This window comes from Neomonachus schauinslandi, chromosome 4 (assembly GCF_002201575.2).
Source record: "Neomonachus schauinslandi chromosome 4, ASM220157v2, whole genome shotgun sequence".
Taxonomy (NCBI): Eukaryota; Metazoa; Chordata; class Mammalia; order Carnivora; family Phocidae; genus Neomonachus; species Neomonachus schauinslandi.
In genome coordinates this window covers 17990074-18016718 of record NC_058406.1, presented here as the reverse complement: position 1 = coordinate 18016718, position 26645 = coordinate 17990074, and the positions used below count along the sequence as shown (strand labels likewise).

The 26645-nt window shown below is 38.3% G+C and overlaps 1 protein-coding gene across 1 annotated transcript in view; it reads right to left on the bottom strand.

Annotated features, from left to right (window-relative positions):
• CLIC4 (chloride intracellular channel 4) overlaps positions 1 to 26645 on the bottom strand; it is a 73775-nt gene that overhangs the window by 12391 nt on the left and 34739 nt on the right. The window contains exons 2-4 of the mRNA XM_044914438.1: positions 23966 to 24075; positions 13028 to 13153; positions 6221 to 6327 (exon numbers count right to left, since the gene is read on the bottom strand). Coding sequence (XP_044770373.1) covers positions 6221 to 6327; positions 13028 to 13153; positions 23966 to 24075 — 343 coding nt within the window. The remainder of the gene's footprint in view (positions 1 to 6220; positions 6328 to 13027; positions 13154 to 23965; positions 24076 to 26645) is intronic.

The window sequence follows — 26645 nt, the reverse complement described above, 5'->3', positions numbered from 1 at the left end:
TAAAGTCAGTATCTGATAACTGAGTACCTTGTAGTTTTTACTATGTTTTAAAAATATGTATTAGTGGAGTGCCTGGGTGGCTCAGTCAGTTAAGTGTCCAACTCTTGATTTCAGCTCAGGTCATGATCTCAGAGCTGTGAGACGGGGCCCCTTGTTGGGCTCCATGCTGGGTGTGGAGCCTGCTTGAGATTCTCTCTCCCTCTGCCCCTCCCCCCCCCGCTCGTATGCTCTCTTAAAAAAAAAAAAAAGTATTAGTTATGTTCAGTATCTTAATATTAGCACTGTTAGATTTTTAGAGCTGTTAAATTTTTAAACTCAGGGCTAGTTTATATTAAACTAATGGTCTACTAAATCATGAACCTCTTCCTTCTAATTCTTGTTATTAAGTCAATGCATTATTCTTGCTTCTCCAACTGCACTCTATTTTCTTTGAAGGTAAAGTCTGTCTTGTGCTTCCTCTGTATATCCCCCAAATTTCATGGCATTCTACCCAAGCACAAATTAAACATCTGATCAACATCTGCCACAGACTGAGAAAGGCCAATAATTAAATATAAAAGTTTGGAGTTTCTTAAATGTGTGGAGAAGGTTCAAAAGGAAATCAGGTGAACATGTAGAATAGACACTTTTAAAGTCAGATGAGTGGAGATATTTGTATCTGACTGTTACATCTTTGTGGGAAGCTGAAAAGGAGGCAGGAACTGCATATTACTATAGAACATAAGAGCCATTTTAAAATGTAAAGAAGAATTGGTAAAATTTTTTACTTAGGTAAATATCAAACAAATTGGAATGTATGTATGTCAAGTGACAGATGACAAGATCAAGATCAAAGAACTACCTATTTTATTAATAAAAGGTCACTCTAGCCATAGCCAGGATCAAGCTAGTTTATTTCTTAGAGAAAAGAGTTAAGCAGGAGGACACTGGAGCCGAGTAAACTAAAGCTGAGGAACTGAGTTCAACTGCAACTACGGAAGTGACAAGGAATCAAGCCATTTAAAATAAAAGGTCAAAAATACAAAAGCAATAGATATAACCTTTCACTGATTACATACAAGGTATTGATCATGCACGTAGTCATAAAATGTTAAATTTATAAATTGACAAGAGAATGAAATGTGAGAAACAGCTAGGTTAGTAAGGAGTCCAGGGCAGGATGGAAAACTTTTCATGGTTGTACTTAAAAGGGGGTGGAGGGTGGTGAGAATGAAGGGACAGTAAATCTCAGGACTGTGAAAGAACCAACTTAAAGATTCAATATGCTTCCTATCAAAATCAGTGAATACAAGGGCACCTGGGTGGCTAGGTCGTTAAGCGTCTGCCTTCGGCTCGGGTCATGATCCCAGGTCCTGGGATCGAGCCCATCCCTCTCCCACTCCCCCTGCTTGTGTTCCCTCTCTCGCTGTGTCTCTCTCTATCAAATAAATAAATAAAATCTTTTTAAAAAAATCAGTGAATACAGAATAAATACACAGATATAAGACAGATATAAGGACTTATTCTTTGATCAGATTATAATGAACAGAGTCACGGCCTCTACCAAAGATAATACTGTGAAGTCAAACACTGAAACAAACTCTCAAATGGCACTTGAGGGGTATGGCAAGTTTATGATCTTCAACCTGCTCTAAATTCATCCTTTTCCTGAATTAGTTTTCAAATATATCCAACAGAAAAAATAAAGTATTCTAAATTTACAAGGTTTGAAACATATGATGCGTATAATCCTAGATGTAACACAAAGGCTAAAATTAAGAACCTGATATACATTAAAATTACTATTCTTTCTACAATTTTGGACCTAGTAAAGCACCTGCAATGAAGCTGAATTGCTGTACCTCGCTAGAATGTTAATGATTTTTCATTAAGAATCTCAGAATAAAGGGTATAGTAATGCAAAGAATGGTGAATTCGTTTCATTCAATTTTTATGTAACAACACGAGGAAGGCCAACAAAACAAAGACAGATGTGCCAAGAGGTATTAAAGAGCATCATTCAATAAACATAATGAAGTTTTGAAGACAAACCACAAAGGAATCTGGTTAAGATAAAGAAAATGTCAAGATTAACCACTAGAAGGCAGTAGCAAGCTATGAGAAAGGAGGCCCTTGTCTTACACTACCATTCTCTAACACCCCTGCTGTGGCAATGCTGGTATCTCTAAGAAGGTATTTGAAAAGCTCTCCAAAAAAATTAGTACTTAATTGTAATAGAGGCCATCTGATTAGTTTTAAATTAATTCTGAAAACCAAAACAACTTTTTTTTGCCTATGAAACTACAGCAAAATTTTAAAACTCTCTCTCTCTCTCACACACACTCATACACCCATGCCAGGGTCAGAAGTGTGGGGAAATGAATACTTTCACATTAGTGGGAATATAAACTTGTGTAGACTTTTGAGAAACAAAACCTTTTGACCTATTTGGAATCTAGCACAAGGACATTCACTGGCAGCATTGTTTGTCACAATAAAAAAACTTGAGACAATCCAGATGACTATCAACAGGGAAACAGTTAAATAAAAATCCATATTATGGAACATTAAGCAATATTTCTAAAAAATAAGGTAGATCTATATTTTGGTATGGAAGGACTTCTACCACATAATATGTGAAAAGAACGATTGCAGAATGTAAATATACACATAAATACACACTCATATACAATGTTTGCAAAATTACATAGAAAAAAAGGATGAATATTAACTGTGTGGGAAGAGCTCAAATGAGGTTAAGAAGGGACACTGAAATTTTATTAAATTTATTTCTAAACTATTTTAACTTTTTCAACAAGCATACATTACTCAATTACTTGTATAATTTGAGTAAATGCAAGACAGAAAGCATTAAATTTAACATGACCATATTTGCTGTAGGAAAAGAATACAATTCACAATGAAGAAAACCAAAATTACGAGCCCTTACAAAGATAAAACTGTATTTTAAAGCTACTGCTAATCTCAATAAAGGGTAATCTTATGCAAACAATTTTTAAAGGCCAATATAAAATAGGGAGAGGTTAGGAGTATTTAAAAGATGACTGGGCAGCTCAGTTGGTTAAGCCTCTGCCTTCAGCTCAGGTCATGATCCCAGGGTCGTGGGATTGAATCCCACATCGGGCTCCCTGCTCATTGAGGAGCCTGCTTCTCCCTCTCCCACTCCCCCTGCTTGTGCACTCTCTCCTTTCTCTCAAATAAATAAAATCTTGGGGTGCCTGGGTGGCTCAGTCGGTGAGGCATCTACCTTCGCTCAGGTCATGATGCCGGGGTCCTGGGATCGAGTCCCCACGTCGGGCTCCCTGCTCCACGGGGAGTCTGCTTCTCCCTCTGCTCCCCTGCTTGTGCTCTCTCTCACATACATAAATATTTTTTTAAAAAATCTTAAAAAAAAAAGGAGTATTTAAGGGTGACTAAATATACATTTAGGTTCCATAGCTACAATGATGAACAACCATCCTCTGATTCCAAACACTTCCACAGAGAGAGAGAAAAAAAAGGAAGGGAGACAGGCAGGGAGGGAATTCTGAATAAAAAGGAACTAATTAGAACCTATAGATTCCTTGCCTCCACTTAAAAACAGGAATTTGGACATTATGAAATATGCCTTAGGACATATAATGGCAGATTTCATCACTGCTAAATTCACTGAGCTCTTAAGAATATTATAAATACCAACACACTAATAAATTATCTATTAGTTACATTTGGGAGCTTAATAATTTATATAAATTAATGAAATCACAGAAGTGAAAAAAAAAAGATCTGGGACAAGTCATATCTAACCCATTCCCTTTTATAAAAGGAATTACCTATTAATTTCTTTTAATGCTTCAAAAGATTACACAAACTTACTCCCAATCAGCTTTGGACATGTTACCAAAAGAATTCATTCATTCTTTGTTTTTTTTTCTTTCTCCCTCCCTCCCTCCCTCTCTACCATATTTCCCTTTATTTTATTCTTTAAACCCTATTTGTTTATTTTGTACCCCATCTAAGCACTGACCCTTCTCTTTCACTGGCCCAACAGCACAGCATCTAGGCATTTAATTCCTTACTTAGAATTATGTCTTAAAATTGTCCAAACATATTGAATTTTGTAAACTATTTCCATAGGCTGGTAAGACTAATCAAAAGCTTGCCTACTCTGATTTACCATGTAAAATGACAAATCCATCTCTTTGTAAGCGGTTTATAATAAAGTTTGGGGGAAGAAGGACCTGGAACACTAATTTCCAAGGCTGATTTAAGGCATCTTATTGCACTAAACAGACAGACAAGACACCTTCAACAAATCTACATATACTCAGTAAGCTCCAAAGTGATTTGGAATATTGTTTTCTAAAATCTCCTGGCAGTGAGAGGCCCTACGGGGAAAGTTGCTTGGCAACTGGAATTCTTATTTACCAATAGGTAATTTAATATAAAGCCTTCTAAGTTATACACTGTGTGATCCATTATGTTGTTTGTTCTTACTGGTTATAACATTCTAAGGACAGTAAGCGTAGGTGGCTACTTAAGACAGTAACAAACTAGTAGGAAAAAATAGAATACAAAGTTATACTTAAATGAGTCACTTTCTCCCCTGTTCTCTCCCCTCTATCCCATCCCCAAAGCAACTGTTTGGTTTTGTTCTTTGTGGTTTTTTGGGGTTTTTTTAAGCAAACATATTTTATTCCCCTCTCCTCCCCACCAAGTGTCAAAAGAAATTCAACCACCCTCCAGCTTCCAAAACTACAGAGAGAAATAAAAACATTATGAATTTAACTCAGACGGTTCAGGAACTATGGGCAAGAGCATCTGGATATAAAAGGATGATTTCGTGAAAAGAAGTCACCTGCAGGAAGGATGGGTACGACAGAAAGGATACCGTGTGCAGATAGAAGGGGCTCCATCGTAACTGTTTGTTTAGCGTATGAAATGCTTAGACCGAAACATCAGTCAGGAAAAAAGCCAATTACTTAGGAAAGTTGTCCCCAAACCAAGGCAGCTACTGGAACACACTGAAGAGCTATGAGCCAGGCTTGGACACTACGGCTTTTCCCTCCTTCCCTCTGCTGCAGAAAAACATCACATGCAGCGAACATTATCCCAGAAACCCTTGAAATTCAATACTAGATTATAAAATGCCGCAATTTTAAAATTTAATAATAAAAAAAATACTAGCCTGAATAGCTTGGAACTCTGCCCACTGCAATCACATAAGGAAATTGGCAAGTGTTTCCATTTTTTAAAAGATGGTTTATTCTTGCTTAACCAGCAATGATAATTTTTTCCCTTTGGTTTTCTTGTTCATCTGCAGCCATAAACGTCTACCCAAAAGAACCGCACCCAAGCCACCAAACTGTCCAAAACCAGGATGGATTAAAGTATCTTTAGGAGCTGGCATTCTTGTTACTGTAATTACTTTTAATTAAACACTAATGTTCTCTCCAGAGAGTTTTACTCAGAACGATGTTTAACATCTCAAAGAGAGGAAAAATTACTGAATGGTGTAGTTGAGACAAGGTTCATTAAACGGACCTCTTTCAAAGAGGCTTCTCTTCACCATACATAAGTTCGGTAAACGAAATAATAAGATGGGGTCCTTTAACAAATAGAAGAAGGAATTTGTATCTGCACTACCCTAAACAATTCTCACGTGAAAACAGGACTTGAAACTAAAATCCCATTTTAGGATGCAGAGAAATTAGGAAGACTGGGGAGTATAAATGCGCTCTTGGAGTAACTCCCGAAATTGCTCTTTAAGGATAATTATCACAAAAATCCACCCAGGCTGATTTTAGGCTACCAGAACCCAACAATAAACAAAAGATTTAGTAATAATTTAAATGAAGTTGTAACAATCTATTCCAAACCACCACAACCACACCATTCATTGTTTCTGATGCACCGTTAACTCTCTGTCTAGCTCCCCCTTCGTGAAAACTATTCATTCAGTAAACACTGTGTCGTACAACTACCATATGCTAGGCACTGTCCCACTAGCTTGAAACAGGAAAATAGCAATTTAAGGACTTACCCTGGTTTATCATCAAATCTCTAATCAACTTTGAAAGCCAGTTTTTAATACTTAATGGGAAGGTCTGGACTCCAAAATATTTATTTTAAATCACTGTCATAACAGGATTTTTGGATTTATTTGGGGTTTTTTTGGTTTGTTTATCTCCGGTGGTAATCTAATCACTTGGGGTTTTTTGTTTTTGTTTTTGTTTTTTACCTTCGTTAGCCTCTGGCCTTGAATTCTTGATATATGCAGAGAATTTGGCAAAGATGTCCATTCCGGCAGTATTTGATTCTGGGTGTTTTGGTGAAAGCTTCAAGTACCTAAGGGGGAAAAGTGAGAATGGATAATAGATCCTCCAAAGATGCATTAGTGTACGTTCTCTCCATCAACAAACCATTGTGCTAGCAGTTACTAGACATCTTTTAACAGTTACTACTCTAAGAAATGCCATCATCTGTTTTCTATGATATTTTTAAGATGTGTTTTTTTCCTTAGGAAACAAAGCTCTGCAGTGTTTTTGTTCGCATATTAATATTCTTGGCAACCAAAGGGCATCTGCACTCCACCTCCATTTTATAAATTAGGATGCTGCGGAAACAGCCTACTTGTTCAGAGGCATGTGCCAAGCCAATGGGCATCTTAGAAAGAGAAGTCTGGAGCAGCACGGTCCAAAAGAACTTTCTGTAATGATGGAAATACTCTGTGTCTGCATTTCCAATACAGTAACCATTAGTGAAGTGTGGCTGGCTATCTGAATAGGAGTATCAATGAACCGGTGTTATATAAAGTTAAAAATTCACTTCCACCATTGCACTAGCCACATTTCAACTATCCAGCTTTCTCGAAACAGAAAAGCCAACCAGATCCCTGGTATGTGCCGTGCACCGAGGCAGCCGGTGTGGCAGTACTACACACCCAGATGGCAGGGACAAGCGGGCACCTCGGTCATCCGCAGTAGTGTAGGGACAAAAACAGCAGGAAGCAGATCACTCACTTCGATCCCACACTTGGGATTTTCCAGAACCTCCCATGGACTAGATATTGTAAGGGTGGGACTGAGCGCCGGAACAATAAGAGGTTGGGAATTTTGCTAACAAGTGCTCTTACCAAGTTTATCTGCTTTGAAAACGGACATTCATGACACACAGCTTTTTGTTTTTTCAACCACACAAATGTGTATTTTATATACTTAAATTCCAAACACACAGACTCAGTGTCTATTTCTTCCTCACATTGGAAAATACATGTGAGAAGGTTCAGCTCCTCCCTCTTCCCTTCAGCAGAGAGCTACACCCACTGGGAGTTGGCTCCACAGGAATTCCGACCAGTAGCACCATTTTAGGGAAGACTCGTCCGCTTACAGGCCCTGTAAAATTTCACTGGAAACTGGGCGTGGTGCAGTTAAGACTCGGAGGGGGGAAAAAATCTTACATTAAACTAGTAATTTATATTTCTTCATATATTTTAGGGTGCTGTCTTGCCACTTCTTTAAAATTAAAAATGAAGGTGAGGTATTTTTAGGAAGAAATTGAGTTCCGTCGCCAGCTGTGGTGTAGTGTCTTGTTAGCTTTTTTATTCATTTTTTTTTTTACATGTGCGATCTGAATTCAAGGAGAGAGAGATCTAAAAAACTGGACATAAGAGATTATAAAATACCTACTGAATACATACATGCTCAATTTATCTTCCCTTTTAATAACTCCCAATTTTTAAGCTTAAAGATTTCTCTTGTAAACAAAAATATTTACATAATGAATTTTTTTTTTTTTTTAAGATTTTTATTTATTTGACAGAGAGAGACACAGTGAGAGAGGGAACACAAGCAGGGGGAGTGGGAGAGGGAGAAGCAGGCTTCCCGCAGAGGAGGGAGCCCGACACGGGGCTCGATCCCAGGACCCTGGGATCATGACCTGAGCCGAAGGCAGACGCTTAACGACTGAGCCACCCAGGCGCCCCTACATAATGAATTTTTCAGTGAACAATTATAGTAAATGAATTTCATGAGGTTATATATTATGTATACTATATTAATAATATATAGTTATATGTATATATATATTTTTTTTTTTCTTTTTTCCTCTTAACTACAGAAAACTTTATCCTTTTTTTTTTCCCCCTTGCCTGGGCTAAAAGAGTTAATTCCAGGTTCAACATCCCTGAATTCCCCTTGACTATAAAAACAACCAGCCTCCAGTTTAAATGTTTTTACTGCTTGTAATACAGTAACTTCATTGACTCATTCCAAACAAAAAATAGCACAAGGAACGTAAGTGTCTCTTCAATACATCTATGTCTTCCTCTAGCCAAGTTTCCAAAATTCTTCTTCTTTTCTCTGGCCAATATTTAGCTGTACCTACTTTTTCTAATGAAGTAAGGCTTGAAGGTAGGATTAAACTGCAGATCACTGATACATTCATTGTTCACATATATTCATTTAGTCTAACTATTAAGGATCTACCCTATGTCAGGCATTACACTAAGTGCAGAGGTTGTACACTTAGATGAGCATATGGAAGCATATTTACTAGAGACCTATTTTAATGAACAGGTAAGAATGAAGAAGGATTTGCAATTGGCATATCCTTATCCATCTAAAAACAGATGCTATTACAATTCTTAAAAACAAAACAAAACAAAAAACAAACCACTGTTCTTTAAAGCAGGTTAAACAGGCCCTATTCTTCTCCAAGACAAACCATTACACTTGTACTATTAATTTAATGCATACAATACTAGAACTACAAGAGACCATTCACCTCAAACTCTCATTTTGCCTAAAAGGAAATTATATTCCAGAAAGCTTATATACTTGGGCCCCCAAAATCCCTAGAATAGTTAAAAGTATTGCCAAACTACAACACAGGTTTCCTGTCCCCAAATCAAGTGCTATTTTTGTTCTACTACAGATCAGGTTCTCTCCGAAAGATAAATCAAATTCAAACCAAGAGGTCCTCAATCAGTTGCCAGCTTATTTTGCATTCCCCCAAACACTGGATTTTAATAATTCATCATTATTCACTTTCCCAAATAGCCTGATAAAGCAAAACTTCTCAATGACTGAGAGCCTCATTTCAACATTTGACAAAAGGCAGGCAAATAATCAATAAAAGGGTATGTGTCAACAACATCGTGGGCACGAGCACCCAGGGCGTGCAGACTTCCAGATCCATCCTTTATTCTGTATTACATCACAGACTATTAATGCTAAGACCTAGCTAAGAATATCTCCATCCTTTTAGGAAAGATCTCAGACATTTTCTTTCTCATGTGAATGTAAGAATAAAGTCTGATTACACAACCCATTAAGTTACCCTTGTAAATTCAACTTTCATCGTATTTCCCACTTAAAAAAAAAAAAAAAAAAAAAAAAGGCTTACTAACACTTTATAGGGCTCTTCTCCAAAACTGTCTAACTTCCCCTACCCTTCTATCCTTTCATCAGTAAGTGAGCGACGCACACAGGTCTGCTTCAGTTAAAAATCCAAGTTTCAAAGCTTTTTTTGGGCAAAGTACTCCCTCCATTCAAGCAAGGGGAATTAAATATATATGTATAAATACTTTCCCCAGAGGAGAAGATAAAGTTTCTTCTTTCTATGTATACTGGTCACACAAACCAGCAAAAGTTCCTTGCTTTAAGCTCTTCACTGCTCTCTAGATTCTGAACAACTCTGGAACAAGCAGTTGCCTGTATTTATCTTTGTTTGTCATGACTGAATCAGAAGTGCTCTCACAAAAACACTCTGTTCTCAGTATCATCAAATGCCAAAAACATGTTATTAGAAATGCTAGATTCTGGTCTGCTAGCTTGTGCAACTCCTCTGCCTTTTCTCTTCATCCAGTCCAGAAACAAGAAGGCTCTCAATCAGGGTGTGAGGAGGATCAGCAGGAGTTAAGGACCCGAAGACCTCCTTGTCCTCAAGGGGAAAGGGAGAGAGCCAAGATGTCCCCTGAATGCCCTAGAACACAGGAAAGGGAAAGGAATGCCCGTGGCGGTCCTGGAAAGAACTTCCTCCTGTTATTCCTCTGGACAGAGGCTCTGCTGTCCCTCAGCATATCACATCAGGGGCTGCAGAGGCCAGTCAGGGGAAGGCACTCTCAATCTAAACATGCTGCTCCAGTGCACAGAAATAAAAACTCATCCGGGGGCGCCTGGGTGGCTCAGTCGGTTAAGCATTTGACTCTTGATTTTGGCTCAGGTCTCGAACTCAAGGTGTTGAGATCAAGCCCTGAGTCAGGCTCTGTGCTCAGCGGGGAGTCTGCTTGAGATTCTCTCTCTCTGCCCCTCCCCCCAACACTTGCACGCCCACATAGGCATGCACTCTCTCAAAAAAAAAAGAAAGAAAGAAAGAAAGAAAGAAAAAGAAAAACTCATCAGAAGTTAAGCCTCACCTATTTCTTAAAAAGGATTCATTAAATTTAGTTTGACAGCCCCCTTCAGTCCCACTTGCTCATCACAGGAAACTCTCTTTGATTTCTCTCCTGCCTTTCCTCCAAGCTTGAGCCAGCCTGCAATTTTACACTCACTAAAGCACAATCCCAATTAAAGACTTACATGTCACCTCTTTTGTAAAAGTCAAACTCAACAAAATGAAAAATAGAAGAGACATGGGTTTTTGAAGTCCTATAGGCCTGGCTTTGAAGTACGCCAGCTCCATCACCAGTAACTATAAAACCAGGACAAGTTATTTAGATTCCTTGTCTTCAGTTTCTCCACAAAGTCTTGGAGAGGAGTGAGATAATCCACAAAATAATCCACAGTGTACAGTGCATAGCACATAATTAGCACTTGAATGTTAGTTAATAACAGCAGAGGCATCAGCAACATCAAAAATACTCCCTTCTATAAACAAAGTGAAATTTTAAAACTTTATTTAGAAACTCTCTTCAGAATATAAACTACAACAGAAAAACAAGGAAAATAATGGAAATAGGGATGGGGATTAAAGAGCACATTTAGCATGATAAAATAAAATAAAATAAAATAAAATAAATTTTAAAAAGCACAAGGAAAATACCCTTAGAGAGAATTTAGCACACTGTGAACCCTTTAGAACTGAAAGATCTCCAAGTTTTAAATTATTTAAACTGAAAGAAAAGACCATCTCTGGTTAGAGTATCTCTATGAATATGCCCAAACAAAATCAAGCTGAAATTTCTATATATAAAAAGCAAAGTGAAAATGTTTATTTTGGGAGTGCCTGACTGGCTCAGTTGGTGGAGCGTGCAACTCTTGATCTCAGGGTTGTAAGTTTGAGCCCCACAGTGGGTATAGAGATTACTTAAAAATATTTAAAAAAAAGAAGGAAGAAAATGTTTATTTTCAAGGTCCAATTAAGAAAGCTATGATATGGGGCGCCTGGGTGGCTCAGTCGGTTAAGCGACTGCCTTTGGCTCAGGTCATGATCCTGGAGTCCCAGGATCGAGTCCCACATCAGGCTCCCTGCTCGGCGGGGAGTCTGCTTCTCCCTCTCCCCCTCCCCCTGCTTGTGTTCCCTCTCTCGCTATGTCTCTCTCTGTCAAAAAAAAAAAAAAAATTTTAAAAAAAAAAAAAAAAAAAAAAGAAAGCTATGATATGTCTTATAGAGGCTGCAAGAAACCAGAATATTTTGATATTAGTTCTACCATTATCTTCATGTCCATTACCTCTGAGAAAAAAAGCAAGAAGGAATAATTACAATTGTTCCTGCAGTTGAAGAAAGCCCGGAATGCCCATCGTTCTTTCATTCACTTATGAGATGCCACTTTTTGTAAATTAAAGCTGAGTCCAAGTGTTCTCTCTTTTTTAAAGCCTTTCCTGGTTCCACTCACTTTCCCTCACCACCACCACGACCTCTCCATCCATACTGGACTGTGTTTCCTGAGGATAGGAATGATGTTTTTTAAAGATTTTTTTTTTTTTTTTTTTTTTTTTGACAGCGAGAGACACAGTGAGAAAGGGAACACAGCAGGCGGGAGTGGGAGAGGGAGAAGCAGGCCTCCCGCTGAGCAGGGAGCCCGATGAGGGGCTCGATCCCAGGACCCCGGGATCATGACCCGAGCCTAAGGCAGACGCTTAACGACTGAGCCACCCAGGCGCCCCAGGAATGATGTTTTATTCACTACCTTATTCGTAAGGCTTTGTTGCCTAGTAACTGTAGAACAAATGAATGAGTGAACTCTGAGTAACCGATTATTTTAGAACTCTCTGACCCAATAATCCCACTCCTGGGAAATTTATCTGGATATGGAGAGTAAAAGTCAAGTCAACTAGCAAGAAAGGCTTGGGCCAGAAGAAAAACATTTCCGTTTTCAGGATAATGAAGCCAGAAAAGCCTAAAGCAATCCGAAACGCATTGAACCTATTCCAAGATTACAGTATGATGCAAAACTGCACATTTGCAATTCAGGTAACTGTCATTATAGTCCATCTATCCCTCACCTGTACCTCACGTTATTGGAAATAGTTGAGTACCTTAAAATCGTTAACTATGTGGACTAATGTGCAGGACCTGGGAATCTAGAACACTTCAGAGAAATACATAAAGAAAAACTGAATCCCAGGGACACAGTCTAAAAAGTCAATTCCCTTGGGTGAGAGCTTCCCACAATTACCTTTAAAATGGCCTGATAAGAAACCCCCCAGCAACCTGCTTAGAGATTCTGGCTGGGTTCAGTCTGAACCTGTCTCTCCTTATCCCTTCTCTTCCCTAAACTTCTCTCTCAGTTTGGGACCAATTCCCCTCAAATAATCAGTCTTTCCTAACCTAGCGCCCACGTCCCAAACCTACTTTCAATGTATACTCTATAGCTTAATCACATTCCTACCTATGCTTATTGGCCTAGCCAGAAGGCAGTTCTGACATCTGTGTAGCAATAATTATAGCATTAATTATAATGAATGAAGAGAAGCCCTAATCACTGCAACTTAATGCTGAGTGAATTTAACTCCAGTATCATCCAGAGAAAGATCTTTAAAGGCCAGAAAAGACCAAGCTTTAAAGAGATAGCAATATTTTCATGCATATTTTCCTTGATACTCACTTGGGAGGGCATAAGACTTCTTCAAGAAATTCTTCAATCTTATTTACATCCGTTTTGACTTCATTGTTGAAAGTTATAAATGGTGGGTGGGTCCCAGGAGCCAAGTTCTGCAGGTCTGCAGGCTTCCTGTTAGGCAAAACAGTCAAAATTGGATCATTTTTAACTCTGGGAAGGCAACAATACTTTAAATACTCCGAGTGGTTTTAAATGTTTACATATATAAAAATGAGTAAGAATTAGTATTTTGGGGGGCGCCAAGGTGGCTCGGTCAGTTAAGCATCTGACTCTTGATTTCAGCTCAGGTCATGATCTCAGGGTTGTGAATCGAGCCCCACATCGGGCTCCATGCTGGGCATGGAGCCTGTTCCAGCTCGCACTGAAGAAAAGAAAGAAAAGAGAAGAGAAAAGAAAGAAAAGAAAAAAAGAAAAGAAAAGGAAAGAGGAAAGGAAAGGAAAGGAAAGGGGAAAGGAAAGGAAAGAAAGAAAGGAAAGAAAGAAAGAAAAGAAAGAAAGAAAAGAAAGAAAAGAAAAGAAAAGAAAGAAAGAAAGAAAGAAAGAAAGAAGTAGTATTTTTTTCCACTATTTAAACAGTTGCAATACTATTCTATGGAGAAGCAAACCTTTACAAAGCACAAAATTCATGATAAAAAAATCAGGAATCTCTGATTCTAACCAAAAGACAAAGTCCCCCATTCTTATTCCAAATTCACCTGAAGTGCTTATTAGAAATGGTGGTAGAATTGAAAGGAAACAGTCTCTAGTCTCAACTCTAGCACCAACTCATTGTGTAAAGATGAATAAACCATAACTTCTCTAGGTCTTCCTCTTTTTTTTTTTTTAAATAAGGAATAAGAGCCGCTGATTCCTACAGTCCTAACCATGAGATTCCAAATTCAGCTGCTACCAATTTTCCATTTTCCTAGAAGTCCACACTCAACAAGGAAAAAGATCACCAGTCAAAATGACTTCAGTATATAAAACAGAGCATAACCAAAGGTAAGACACAACACAGAAAGGGCAAAATATTACAGTGAATAAGAAAGGCTCAAATACATATTAGATTAAGAATTTTGTCCAAATTCATTAAAAAGCCATCAACAAGTCAAACAGATAGGAGCCAAAAGAAATTGATACACAATAGATAAATGAACACACAGAAAAATGTAAAAAAAAAAAAAAAAAAAATTAACAAAAAAATAAAAAAAAAAAAAAAAAAAATTACCAAAGAAATTCAAGTGTAAACTATGATGACATCTCTCTCCTATTAATTAGGAAAAACTGAAAATACACAGAACAGTGATAAAGATGGTGAAAGTGGATACTTACAACTACTAATAGCATGGAACGTTGATACCACTCTGTTAAAAAGCAAAATGGCTTACCTAAGCCCATCAGTGAATCCTAGGATCAATAATAATGACCAGATAGCGTATATCCTAATGATAAAATACAAAGCATACATCACCATCTATGAAATATTCTTACCAAAGAAGTTTAACCTGAATCTAGAATCAAGCCTCTTAAGGCAGCTGTGTCTCAAAGTATGATCTAGGGGACCCTTTCACTGCGTGGTCGGTCCATGAAGTCAAAACCATTCTCATAATACTAAGACATCACTTACTTTTTCCACCCTCATTCTCTCATGCCTGTATAGTAGAGTTCTCCATAGGCTACTTGTGTGGTATTACGAAGTGTTGTATACAGAAACAAACATGAGAATCTGTCTTCTATTAAGACAGACATATGAGATGTACCAAAATGTAAAACAACACCACTCTTCTAACTAATTTTGTTTTGGAAAATATAGTTTTAATCAAAAACATATTTCTGTGATAACAAATAATAGGTTCACGATTGTTCTAACTAGTAAATATGTTTTAATTTCTCAACTTTAATTTCTAATACAGTAAAGTTGATAGATATAACCCACATAACTGAAAGCTCTTTGAGGTCCTCAATAATTTAAGAGTATAAAGGAGTTCTGAGACCAAAAAGTTCATTTACAAGAAACTTGAGGAGATGCAGGACAAAGTTAAATGATACCACAAAGAAGCAATCAGCCAAATACAGAATTCGGGACACTCTACAGTTCAACAGAATGGATTTCTAGTCAATGGCATGAGGGGAAAAAAGGCAAAAATGGCGGCTGGAAGGGACTGTTGTAGATTAAGAAAAATTTAAGAGACATAACAACCACATATAATGAGTAGAATTTGTTTGGATCGTGATTTGAACAAACCAGGCAAAGAAAAAAAGATATTTTGGAGATAACTGGGGAGATCGGATCATATGCTGGGGACTAGACATGATAATGGCAGGGTGGTTGGGTAAGAAAATGTAAGTACTGTTTGGAGATATACAGTGAAGTATGGAGGGTTGAAATGACAGCATTCCCGGGATTTGCTTTAAAACATACCAGGAGGGATAAAAAGAAGAAAAAAAGGGACAAAGCAAATGGGTAAAATCTCAATAACGGAGTTGAAGTTAGGGGGAAGTTTATTCTATTCTTGTGTATGTTTGAAAACTTTCAATAATTAAAAAGATAAAACTTTAAAAAACTTAAAACTTAAAAAAAGCACTATAAAATTGCTTCAAAGAACTTTTCCCCTACCTATTATTATAGCCCTTCCTTCATTCCCTAACATAAATGCACAGAATTTGAACAAAGGATATCTCTAAGTGTATCATGAAGATGAAATACTTGGTCACTGAAAAGAATTTTTTAAAATAGAGTGTACCTCAAAATCTCTACTCGTCCCAGCTTATCAATTTTCCCTGGTCTTACACATATTCCTTCAGGGTCCCTCTCCCTTTTTTTCTCCCTCCACTCCATTCAGGTTTGGAAAGTGTTTCATCTATGACTACATTCCAAAAATACAAAGGCTTATTAATTATCTGATCATTCCAAATTTTCTAGCTCAGACCCCCCCCCAAGCTCTAGAGCCCATCTCCCTCCCAAACCAAAGAAAAATAAGACATGTTTTCTATCAACTTGTATTAAGAACCTAAGCTCTGGGCGCCTGGGTGGCTCAGTTGGTTAAGCGACTGCCTTCGGCTCAGGTCATGATCCTGGAGTCCCTGGATCGAGTCCCGCATCGGGCTCCCTGCTCGGCAGGGAGTCTGCTTCTCCCTCTGACCCTCCCCCCTCTCATGTGCTCTCTCTCATTCTCTCTCTCTCAAATAAATAAATAAAATCTTTAAAAAAAAAAAAAAAAAAAAAAAAAAAAAAAGAACCTAAGCTCTAACAGAGGACTTTTAAAAGTCAAAATCTGATTTGATGTTCAATTCTGATTCCTTTCCTGAGCAGACTTTGTCTGAGAAGGTAAAGTTGAGCACAAAATGACGGGAAAACATGAAAGCTGAGTAAATCTTCCAGATCCACGTGTATTTAAACAGTGATGTACACATGAGACTCTTGGAACTCATGTAAGTACTCGACTCCAGGTCAGAACTAGTCTGTTTCTAGGTTTCATTTCTTTGGTTTGTTTGGTTAGTCCTTTTTACTTCTCACCCTGACCACCTGTTCTTTGATCACTAACAAGTCCAACAGGTCCCAGACCGTGCCATCTTTGGTCTTCAAGTCCCCCTCACGTTCCCACTCACAGCTCACAGATGTTCCCAGTTACACTTTATTTCCTCAACTCACGAAGACCTTGTACATAACCAAGGGTCCAGAAACCCTAACAGTTCAGGGTGCATATATTTTCAAGTTTTAACATTTTAAAGTTAGAGGGGGAGGGGGCACCTGGGTGGCTCAGTTGGTTAAGCATCCGATTCTTGGTTTCAGCTCTGGTCATGACTCGGGTCATGGGATGGAGCCTCGCGTCAGGCTCCGAGCTCAGTGGGCAGTCTGCTGGAGATTCTCTCTCTCTGGCCCTCCCCCCGCCACTGTCACTCTCTCTAATAAATAAATCTTAAAAAAAATAAATAAGACTTTTCTCATTCCAAAGTTATAAAACATACCCATCAACATTTTTATGACTAACAGTCCATTAATGCCTAAATGTACGGTTATAATAACATACATCTGTATGTTTTACAAATAATTTTTTCATGAACAAGGTAGAGTTATTAAAGGGGAAGAAAGGATAGACGCTTTACAATAACCCATGGGGGGAGAGCAGCAAAATAAGTAACAGCTATTCTATAATAAATTATGACAGCTTTTAGCTCTCCAAATAAAAATGGGGAGGGATAGAGTTGACATGGTAGAGAAGAAAGAGCCAAAGACTGAATAAAAAGGACCTGGTTAAAGTCCCAAATTGGATAGTTCTGCCATCCACCAGCTATGTGACAAAGGAAATCACAACCTCTTCGGATTTCCTGCTCTGTGCTGCGATATAAGACCTGCTTTGCCTGTGAAGATCAAATAAGGCGTGTGAACATGAGCTAAACCAAAGTGTGCGAATGAGATCCACGCCTGCTTTCAGGATCACATTAACAAAGCATTATGCAGGAGATGAGACTGGCAGTTTTAAACTCTACTTGAGGTCTGATGGTTCAAAACTGGTTATCTAGCATTAACTGACTGGTAATAAGAAATCTGATTAACAGAGGCTTGTAAATTGGGTGCCTGGGTGGCTCAGTCAGTTAAGTGTCTGCCTTCAGCTCGGGTCATGATCCCGGAGTCCCAGGATCAAGTCCCACACTGGGCTCTCTGCTCAGCAGGGAGTCTGCTTCTCCCTCAGACACTCCCCCATCTCGTGCTTTCTCTCTCACTCTCTCTCTCAAATAAATAAATAAAATCTTAAAAAAAAAAAAGTCTTATATAAGTAAAGTGAAACCAAGCATATGATTACCAATTTTCTACTAATATCAGTGACTAGTGAATATTCCATTTTGTTTCTACTAAAAAGCTGTATCGATTTTTAAAAAGCAAAGGTGATGAAACTGTGTTCTAGAATTAAGTGTTGAGATGAAGGGCAACCATGCTGGGTCCTTACTCCAAGTGAAAGTAGATCCCAGAAGAAACTTGGATGCAACTTCAAAATAAATGTTCAAGTTGCAAGCACTGAGGTGACTTAAGCTGTATCTATCGAGTCATCAGCCAAGCAGAATCTCACCTGGCACTCCTAAGGCCTCAGGTGTTTTGTTTGACCCACAAAGGCTCATTTTACAGATGCTGCATAGAAACTTAACATTTCAGAAAGTGCAGTAGGGCAGAAATGAAACTGAACAGGCAGGCAATGGCTAAAACTGTCAGGACATCTTTGGTTTATTTCATAAAAGCCCTTCAATAAATACTCAATGAGTCATTCAAACTCATTTCCTTAAGTGACACCTAGAAAAAGCAAAGTGTATATAATTCATGCCATGAGATAAGAGCACAAATACTCTTCAATGTTTGGGGGTTTTCTTATTTTTGATGTTACTTATCTGAGTAGTCTTTATTTATTTTTTGTCAGAGTAGATGAAAAAAGATTCTTTTGCTTCTGGTTGAAGGAAAGGAAATAAAGAGAAACAAACTAATACAAAAGACAGGGAAAGGAGGCCTAGGAGGAACCTCATGGGACCTAATACTTTAAGCAACTTAAGTGGCTTAACTTCAATTAAAGTTTAATTCAGTACACTTGCAACAACTGGAGAACACTGGGCTGGTGGCTCAGCTCCAGCTGCTTCTTATAAAAGGAGTACAGTATAGCCATAGGACCCTGGAGCTGGGTCTTAAAGATGACCTATTTTGTAACTAGCTGACTCCACTAAATGGAGGGAAAAAATACTATGCAGAACTTATATATATATATTTTAAAAGATATTTATTTGACAGACAAAGCGAAAGAGGGAACACAAGCAGGGGGAGTGGGAGAGGGAGAAGCAGGCTTCCCGCTGAGCAGAGAGCCCAATGTAGGGCTCGATCCCAGGACCCTGGGACCATGACCTAAGCCGAAGGCAGACGCTTAATGACTGAGCCACCCAGGCACCCGAACTTATATTTTTTTTAAAGATTTTATTTATTTATTTATTTGAGAGAGAAAAAGAGTGTGTGTATGTGTACATGGTGGGGGGGGGTGGGGAATGGGAGAGATAATCTCAAGTCTGCTTAGCATGGAGTCCCACATGGGCTTCATACTGGGCTCAAGCTCACAAGACTGAGATCATGACCTGAGCCAAAACTAAGAGTCAGATGCTCAACAGACTGAACCACCCAGGTGCCCCTAGAACTTCTATTTTTAATTGATTTATTTTTGAAGGTACTGATTTTCAAGGCATAAAATTCATCCACACAAATCAAGAGAATATTGGACACTCTATGGCAAGTATGAAAAAAAAAATGTAACACCAAAAATCCTTTGTTTCAGAATACTTTACTCCTATTACTTATTCTTCACTAGGTTTGCCATATTCTGACTAAAGTCACCAACTGAATGAATGAATCATGGATTCACCAAAACATATACACCAAGGTCCCAGTTACTAAGCATCTGTCTATGTGTCCCAATTCAACCAGTTAAAGGATTTTATTTTCATGATGTGGTATACTGCTAAACCTTTGTCTACTTTAATGTCAATTTGCAGAGCAATCATGTTAAAACAAAACAGCACCCACCAAAAGGTTTCAAATACAACTTCTATAATTCTTAAGAGATTTTCTTAACACAATTTAGAGTTTACACTGATAGGTTTAGAAAAACATTCACCAATAATGTTTTTCTAATTCAGCTCTTAGTAACCTCAACAGGATCTATCATCTTCGAAATCATTTTGAAAAAGCCTGTAAGGATGTGGCCGTGAGGCATGCTCTCTCTATGCCTGTCCATGTCTGTCTGTCTCTCTCCGTGTATCTGTCCCCTCACCCTCAAAACACACACATACACGGGGCGTCCGCGTGATTCAGAATGTGTTTACGAGACACATATCTTGATCTGCAGGGGTAACAAGGGCTTCATATAGCTCAAGTCAACCTCACAAAGGGAAAGAAGGGAGTCTGTACTCTCCTGGCTGGCCAACAGCAGGAAATGGAGGGTTTCTCTGCAAGGCTGGCCTGTTCCATTCCATTCAGTCTCTCTGTATGTGTCATTCACACCGCTGTCACCACCTGGAAACCAAACTGATCTCTCAGCTTGCTGAAGACAGTTTTCAGAAGGATGGAACCACAGAGACATGATAAGGAAAGCAAATTAGCTGAAGAATCTATTTAGAAATCAGATTTTGTTCTGAGTTTATAAAGGACTTTTAAGATTTTATGGCTCCATGGCTCCATGTTAAATGGTTACAAAATTGTTAAAGTTTAAACTATCATAATAAGCTTCCAAAACTTTATGCTGTTATTAAGTGAGTCTTACACAATACCTCACAAATGGTATGTTGACATGTGAAGCAGAAGGAAACCATCTGTGACAATGCAAAGGATGAGGAAGTTTTAGCGTTTGAGGAAATGGGAAAATGGAAGCATACATTTCCCAGATTTTTTTTTTTTTAAGATTTTATTTATTTATATGACAGAGACAGAGACAGCAAGAGTAGGAACACAAGCAGGGGGAGTGGGAGAGGGAGAAGCAGGCTTCCCGCCGAGCAGGGAGCCCAATGTGGGGCTCAATCCCAGGACCCTGGGATCATGACCTGAGCCAAAGGCAGAGGCTTAATGACTGAGCCATCCAGGCGCCCCATTTCCCAGATTTTTGAAAAGCGGTCTTCTCCAATTTATTTATTTTCTCAGAGAACACCACGGAGGAGGGATTTTATTCAGTGATAATATAGCAGGTATCACTGCTTTTACAATAAAAAACTAATTTCTTAAAGTTATCACTTCTCAAAACTAGAAAAGCTTACCTAACAAGTATGTGACACTCAGCTATATCCAAGTCAGCGTCTCAGGGATGGGTGGGTGTGGGGGGGGGGGGTAGAGAAATAGAGACAAAGAGAAAGACGGGGGGCAGGGGGGGAATGACTGTTGTCACACTTTCTTCTTTCTCTTCCTTTTGCCTGCCTCTCAGGCTTATCTGTGCTCTAAAGATGCTGATCACTGATTTAGAAATTTCTAGGCATAATGAAGGTAGCAGAAGTCTTCAAAGATTTTCATCACTGCCAAAACCTGTCAGCCAGGAAGTATGACATAAAACAATGAATTCTATTCAACAAAAGGTCGGAAAATGGTTTGATGAGTAGTAAAAAAGTACCTCGAACAGTGTTTAGCACATAGTAGACAATGAAGAAGAAATGTTAATGTTTTCTTTCCTTTTTTGTGAATTTAAAAACGAGGTAACTGACCTCCAAAGATGAGGCGTCTTGCCCAATGTCCTAGGGAAACAAGTGACAGGGCTCTCTCCACACAGAACCAGGTCTCTTTCCCTACTCCACTGCTCCCCATTTAATGACATGTGATAACATCTTTAAATATGCCCCAAATTTTAATATTTTCATTTAGATTTACCTGAAGATTTTGCTTAAATGGTGGTTGATGTAAGCCAAAATTCCTTCTGAAGCCTGGGCACTTTTTTTTTTTTTAATCTACCAGTTCCATAATACAACTGCAGCATGAACAGAAAATGAGGTTTAGAAATGACTCCCACCACAGCATTAAGGCAGGCAGGCAATGGGAGACTGTTCCAAGCCTCACAGGGGCACATGAACACCACCAGCATAGTCATTAACACCAACTGAGATTCAAAGAGAACGTGTCACAAGATGCCAGAACTAGAAACCAGCTTGTTCTTATGGATGAAATGTCATGTAACAATAATTTCCTCAGAGCACAGAGTGGGCCTCTAAATAGCTCACAATCGAGTCTTATTGCTCTCCACCAGTTGGTTCTGCGATCAGTCCTCTTCAGCAAGGAATTAGCAATTACCAGGAAAAGCAAGAAAATAAGCACTAGAGGCATTTTCTCCCCCACAGTTTTATAAAAACAGTCATACCTAAAGTTTTAAAGTTAAGATTATAAAAAGTACTTTTTACTACGGAGTGTTTTACTCCTCCGTGACAACTTTATCTTTCAATGGTTTTTTGAGCCCATGTTCACTCTCTTGAAATCTTAGTCAAGACTGTAAGTGTCTAAATTCATAGAAAAGGTCCGGAAGGATAAAGACCAAACCCAAATGCAGTGGTATCTGTGAGGGGGAAGCTGATGACCAGGGCCTGGGGGTGGAGGGGATTCATTATCATGTACTACTTCTGCACCTTTAATGGCCCTCGAGAAGCACGTTTTAGATGTACCGTAGACCTAAGATTTCTAAAGAAAACTAATATTGGCTCCAATTTTAAGTGCTCTCTGTTGATTTTACACAAAGCCCTAGAAAATAGACAGACATCTTCTTTGGATGGTAACACTGACTAATTAGGAAGCCCTGAATCTTTCATGCTGCCTCCCATGTGTCACTTTTTACATGTAGGGCATACTACTCTTAAACATATACAAGTCCTCAAATATCAACCAACTTACAGAAATAATATCTTCAGGAGCTTGTACAGGAAAAGCGAAACAGCCATTCTGAGTTCACTTCCTTTCCTGAACCAGATCCCCCTCGTTCACGGCACTATCACTGTATGGACCACAATCAAGCACTGTGTCAAGCTGCTCAAAGAAGGCTTTCTCGAAGCGTGGCAGTCAACTCACTCGCTCAAAGCCAAAAATGGAATAGGAGAAATCCGTGTATTTTAAGACACAGGGTGTGTGCCTGGTAGCATGGTCTATTTTTAGAAGTTACATTGAGAAACTTCCTTTTTGAGTGCATGTAGGAAAAAAAAAAACCCAGTAATAGAAGGGTAACCGCATGAATTATTTCATTCTTATGGCAGCTCTGTCCAAAATGAGGTAGGTGTATCTTTGAAAGAGCCTGCAGTTTGAACTCTCACTATCCCCAGAGGTTTACCTCTGCATTCATATACATAACTAAAAGGGTTCCTGGAAGACTTCACAGCTTATTTTCAATAAATAAACCTTAAGTCTCTAAAATCTCAAATAAGTGCACTAGCAGTAAGTAAAGAAGAGAGTTTAAGGAACTGACAGAACCAGGGAATGCCAGCCGAGAACTGGGAACGGAATGACAGCTCCCATATAACTCTCACTTGGTGATGCCGGGAGAGATAACACACATAAATTCTGCCACCCATCATGTGACAGCCCGTCCAGTTTTTCCTGGACACTGTTCGTGACTGACATGCTTAAAAAATAAGCAACAAACCATGTTGTCGCCTTTGTGTCAAGAGGCATACATTTCCACTGCCCAATCCTAAATTTTCTGTTAGTGTAACTGTTCTTAACCCTTGATTTAAGTCTCTTCTTTTTCCCTAAGTATGAATGTTCTTCACCTCAAACCTGTTTGCTAAGGAAAAACAGAAGCTCCTGAGTCAAAGGAGCTTACTATTTATCAGGGCTCTTCTCAGCCCTCTCCACTTTGGTCTATGGAGAGAAAGTTAGAAACACTCTTCAACTAGCAAGAACAATCACAGGGCCACGGATAATCCCTCTTATTTTACAATTATATTTAACCAAATATGGTTAAAATCGTATTACAAAAAATGCCTATTATTCCCTGAAAAGTAGAATAAATGAAATAGACCACAGCAGTATTCATCCTCCTAAAATCTCACTCTTGTTTTTAAGGATCCAGATTACATACACCACGTGTTTAGTACATTTTAAACCAAGAAGTTGTCGGCTTAGAAAGTTCTTCATAGCTCCACATTTACACTGGAAAGTCAAAAATGTCCCTGCATCCACACTAAAATTTAGCTCCTGGTGCTGCTCTTGAAATTAAAGGTAAACATACAGTAAGTTCTTAAAAATACTGAGTGGCCAGTAAATGCAATTTATTGACACTGTGAGTTATCCATAATACTTATACAAGTTAAATTTGTCCACAAATCAGCTGAAATTTAATAAATATATTTATTTCCTTTAGAGAACATACGCATGCAAAGTGACGAATGGGGAGAGATTCAAACTGAAAACAGTATATACTCAACTTAAGTTGATTTCAAACTGCAACAAAGTCTTACCTCTTCAGATCCACGGTTGTGACACTAAATACAACTCCTTTGAGCCAAAGAATCATGAAGAGCCTCTGGGAAAAGGGGCAGTTTCCTATGCTTTCACCATCACTGCCAGCCTGGGAAAGAGAAATCAACATTGAAGAACAGGGTCAAAGTGGTGATACTTAAAACGATAGACCGATTTCTGATTTATAATCAAGGATTCAAGGAAACAGCAAGAGTTGCATTGTAGAAGGAAGGGTGGAAACTCAGGTCTCTTACTCTGCTTTCATTTGCCCCCCTCTCTTCTTAAAAATGGCTAGTCTACTACAGCACTGTCCTACAGAACTTTCTGCAATGGTAGAAATGATCTGTATTACCACTGTCGAAATACAGTAGTCATTTGTGACATATGGCTAATGAGTGCTTAAAATGTGACTAATTCCACTGAATTTTTTTTATTTGCTTTTAATTTTATTAAATATTAAGTAATTTCTTGTTCTATGAGACAGTATTCTTTATAAAGCAACATAAAGGGGGAAACCTGCAGGTGTGTCTATCTCCAAAGAGTTAAATAATCCCCAACCCCCACTCATTTAAAAAAATATTCATTATGAAAATCCCATATCCTGTACACATTCTTTCAAGGAGCAAGAAAATAACAAGGTATCTTTATAAAAGCTATCTGTAATCCTACTTAATATGAATGGAGCAGCTGACGACCTCCCTGAGCTCAATGATGAGGTAGAATTTTCCTAGAAATCAGGGTGAGACAAATCTTTACTCCTGTCAGGTATGCCCCCAGTTCACAAAGGAGGGACAGAGGAAGCAAAGAACAGGAGTGGGGGCAAGAAAGCCAGCATGCTGGAAGAGAACATTCTGACACTTGCTAGGGAGCAACACAGCCTTCTTCACCACAAAGTCGGTGGAGAAAGCCAGAAATAACTTTCAACAGCTCATTCAGAGACGCATGGCTCAAGTTGTTTATTATCCTAAAGTAACTCTCAAAATATTCAGAAGCCATTTCAGTAAGATGCTACATTAGTAATGTTACTAATTCCTAAACTAATGGGGAAATAGGGTGGAGTAAAAAAATAAATAAATAAAAGCAGTTACCTGATTAAACATAACACAACTAACAAAATAAATGGGCATAAAAAGAGGATTCCAGGGTGCCTGGGTGGCTCAGTTGGTTAAGAGGATTCCAGAACCCTACCCTAATCAGACAGCATGAGTTCAGCAAACTGAACTCGTTTTTTGCTTTTTAAATCGTTCTTTATCAGAAACAAAACATACACAGAATTGTAGCCAGAGTGAATCGTATTAATTTCTAGTACTGCAACTTGCACAAAACTTGACTTTCTAAAGAAGGCCTAGTTCTTTAACTTTAATGTGATTAATAACCTAAATAAACATTTTAAATGAGGATTTCTGGGCCTTATATCCAGAGATTCTGATTCAGAAGAATTCCTAGGTAGGGCCCAGGAATCCTCATTTTGTTATAGGCACCCAAGGAGATCACAAAGCAGAACATCTATCTGCTCAACACGTGGAGAGACACTGGTGTGGGAAGGTCAGGATGATAGTCCTTCTTCAAAGTACAAGTCAGTTCACAGTATTAAGTCATCCTATGATACAATGTAACAAACCGGTACTCAAAGTTGCTTTTTTGAAGATGCTGGCCATCGCAACACCTATAGAACGCTGATAACATGTAAGTGAATTTACCACAGATAATAAAAAGTTAAGATACATCTTTCTATATAGCCTGATGATTAATATTTTTACACAAGGTTGTGGCCTTAGATACTCAAATCTTACTATCATTCTTGTTTTTGCTTTCCCCTCCCGGTATTAACATGCTTAGCAGCAGAAATATAACAACAAGAAAACGTATACCAAATTTCAGACTTACTGAAAAAGCAGTAAAGTTTGGTACACATCTCATACTCCCTATTAAACTATTCTTTTATGCACACACAAATAAAAGTATGTGTAATCTTCAAGATAGATCTGAAGAACTGCTATTTTAGTTACTCCCAAAACTCATGACAATTCAAATAACAAACATTGCCAAGTACAAGTTTCTCTGAACTTTTAATAGCATGAGAAGATTGGGAGCTAATAACCAGATAATGTTTTCATCAAGTGTAGTGGACCTGGAAAAATTCGGATCTCTAGAAGTCATAAGTCAAAAACTTCCTCTTTTAATGCACGTTGTAATAATAAAGTTCCATTTCAACATTTCAGTAAAATTCCATTCAAGGTAAAGGATCAAAAGCATGCTCTTCAATATGAACTACACTGAACATAACCTACTGGTACAATCCACTGAGGAGGATGTTCCGGTATAGTGGAAAGCATTACACACTGAAAATCAGGATACCTTTATTCTACACCCAGTTTTTTATTATAACAAAAATTAACACATAGGTATATCTAACCATAGCGTCTAAGAAAAGTATACCTTAAAAAAAAAAAACAACTTTGCTTTTTACTGCTTCTAACAGTGCACTCATTATTTTAAAAGTAATTAAAAACTGAAACACTGCAGGTCAGAGTTCCCTTACCTTTGAACCATTCGCTAGTTGCTTAATCTTCTAGATTTTTATTTTCTGTGTACATACTACTTTTCTCTTTTAAAAATGTGATCACACGATATACAACTTTTTTATGATCTACATTATTTTATTCTCAATTTAATGCA